This window comes from Gaeumannomyces tritici (genome assembly GCF_000145635.1).
Source record: "Gaeumannomyces tritici R3-111a-1 unplaced genomic scaffold supercont2.443, whole genome shotgun sequence".
NCBI lineage: Eukaryota > Fungi > Ascomycota > Sordariomycetes > Magnaporthales > Magnaporthaceae > Gaeumannomyces > Gaeumannomyces tritici.
In genome coordinates, this window is record NW_008804987.1 from 1 (window position 1) to 807 (window position 807).

At 57.4% G+C, this 807-nt stretch overlaps 1 protein-coding gene across 1 annotated transcript; it reads right to left on the bottom strand.

The window, feature by feature from the left end:
• Window positions 1–219: 219 nt before the first annotated feature.
• Window positions 220–785, bottom strand: GGTG_14443 (hypothetical protein; the record flags this gene model as incomplete). Its single annotated transcript, XM_009232368.1, has 2 exons — window positions 426–785; window positions 220–319 (listed from the first exon to the last, which is right to left on the bottom strand). The coding sequence occupies exons 1-2, from the start codon at window positions 473–475 to the stop codon at window positions 220–222; spliced, it is 150 nt and encodes a 49-aa protein (XP_009230632.1). The 5' UTR covers window positions 476–785.
• Between the last annotated feature and the right edge of the window lie 22 nt (window positions 786–807).

Sequence of the window (807 nt, forward strand, 5' to 3'; positions counted from 1 at the left end):
CGACGTGTCCTACGAACCAAAAAAAAACCAAGAAACGTTTGTACATAAATATCCGCTCCGCTAGCTATGTTTACCCCATCCTGCTCCGCCTTGTCCTTTTCCGCTCCGCCATCACCTTCCGCTTTTACAAGCCCGCGCATCGTCCAAATCCGCGGCGCCCCTTTCGCCCATGCCACACTCCCCCAGCGCCTCTTGATAACGCTGCGCAGCTGTGCACTGCTAATTCATGCCCGCCCGCCGGAACCCGATTATAATGGTGTCGAGCTCGCACACGGCGTTACAGTAAATCTCGTTCTGCATTAAGTTCTTCGAGCGGCCCCTTTTGCGGAAGTTATAGTTGATCAAATGGTCCGTTAGCTCTGGGTACTGGCGGTTGAGGCCATTCTGACGTGTTTGTCCCACCGGATTAGTTGCTAGACACGTACAAAACCGGTGTCCATGCATCTTCGCGGCATTCGACGCGCCGGACCGCCATCTTGTGGTGGAAATCATCGGGGGTCGAGCCAGGCTCGTTGCGCCCAGCCCACGTTTTAAACGCTTGCCGGGGCGGGCCACTAATGTCGGCACCAGACGTGTGGCGGGGGATGGTAATAATCGCGCGTGGACATTACCAATTGGGTTTTGCTGGGAAGGATTACGGGTCCAAGCTATCCTCGGGGAATGCGCCAGGCATCCAAAGTTTGGACCCGCCCGTTTGCGCCGCTTCCTTGCGCACGGCGGCGGCGAGGGTTTTCCCTTTCTTTGTAGCGGCTGTTGGGGGCTCGGCCCGACGCTTCGTAACGCCGTCCCTCTTGGCGCGGACCTTTT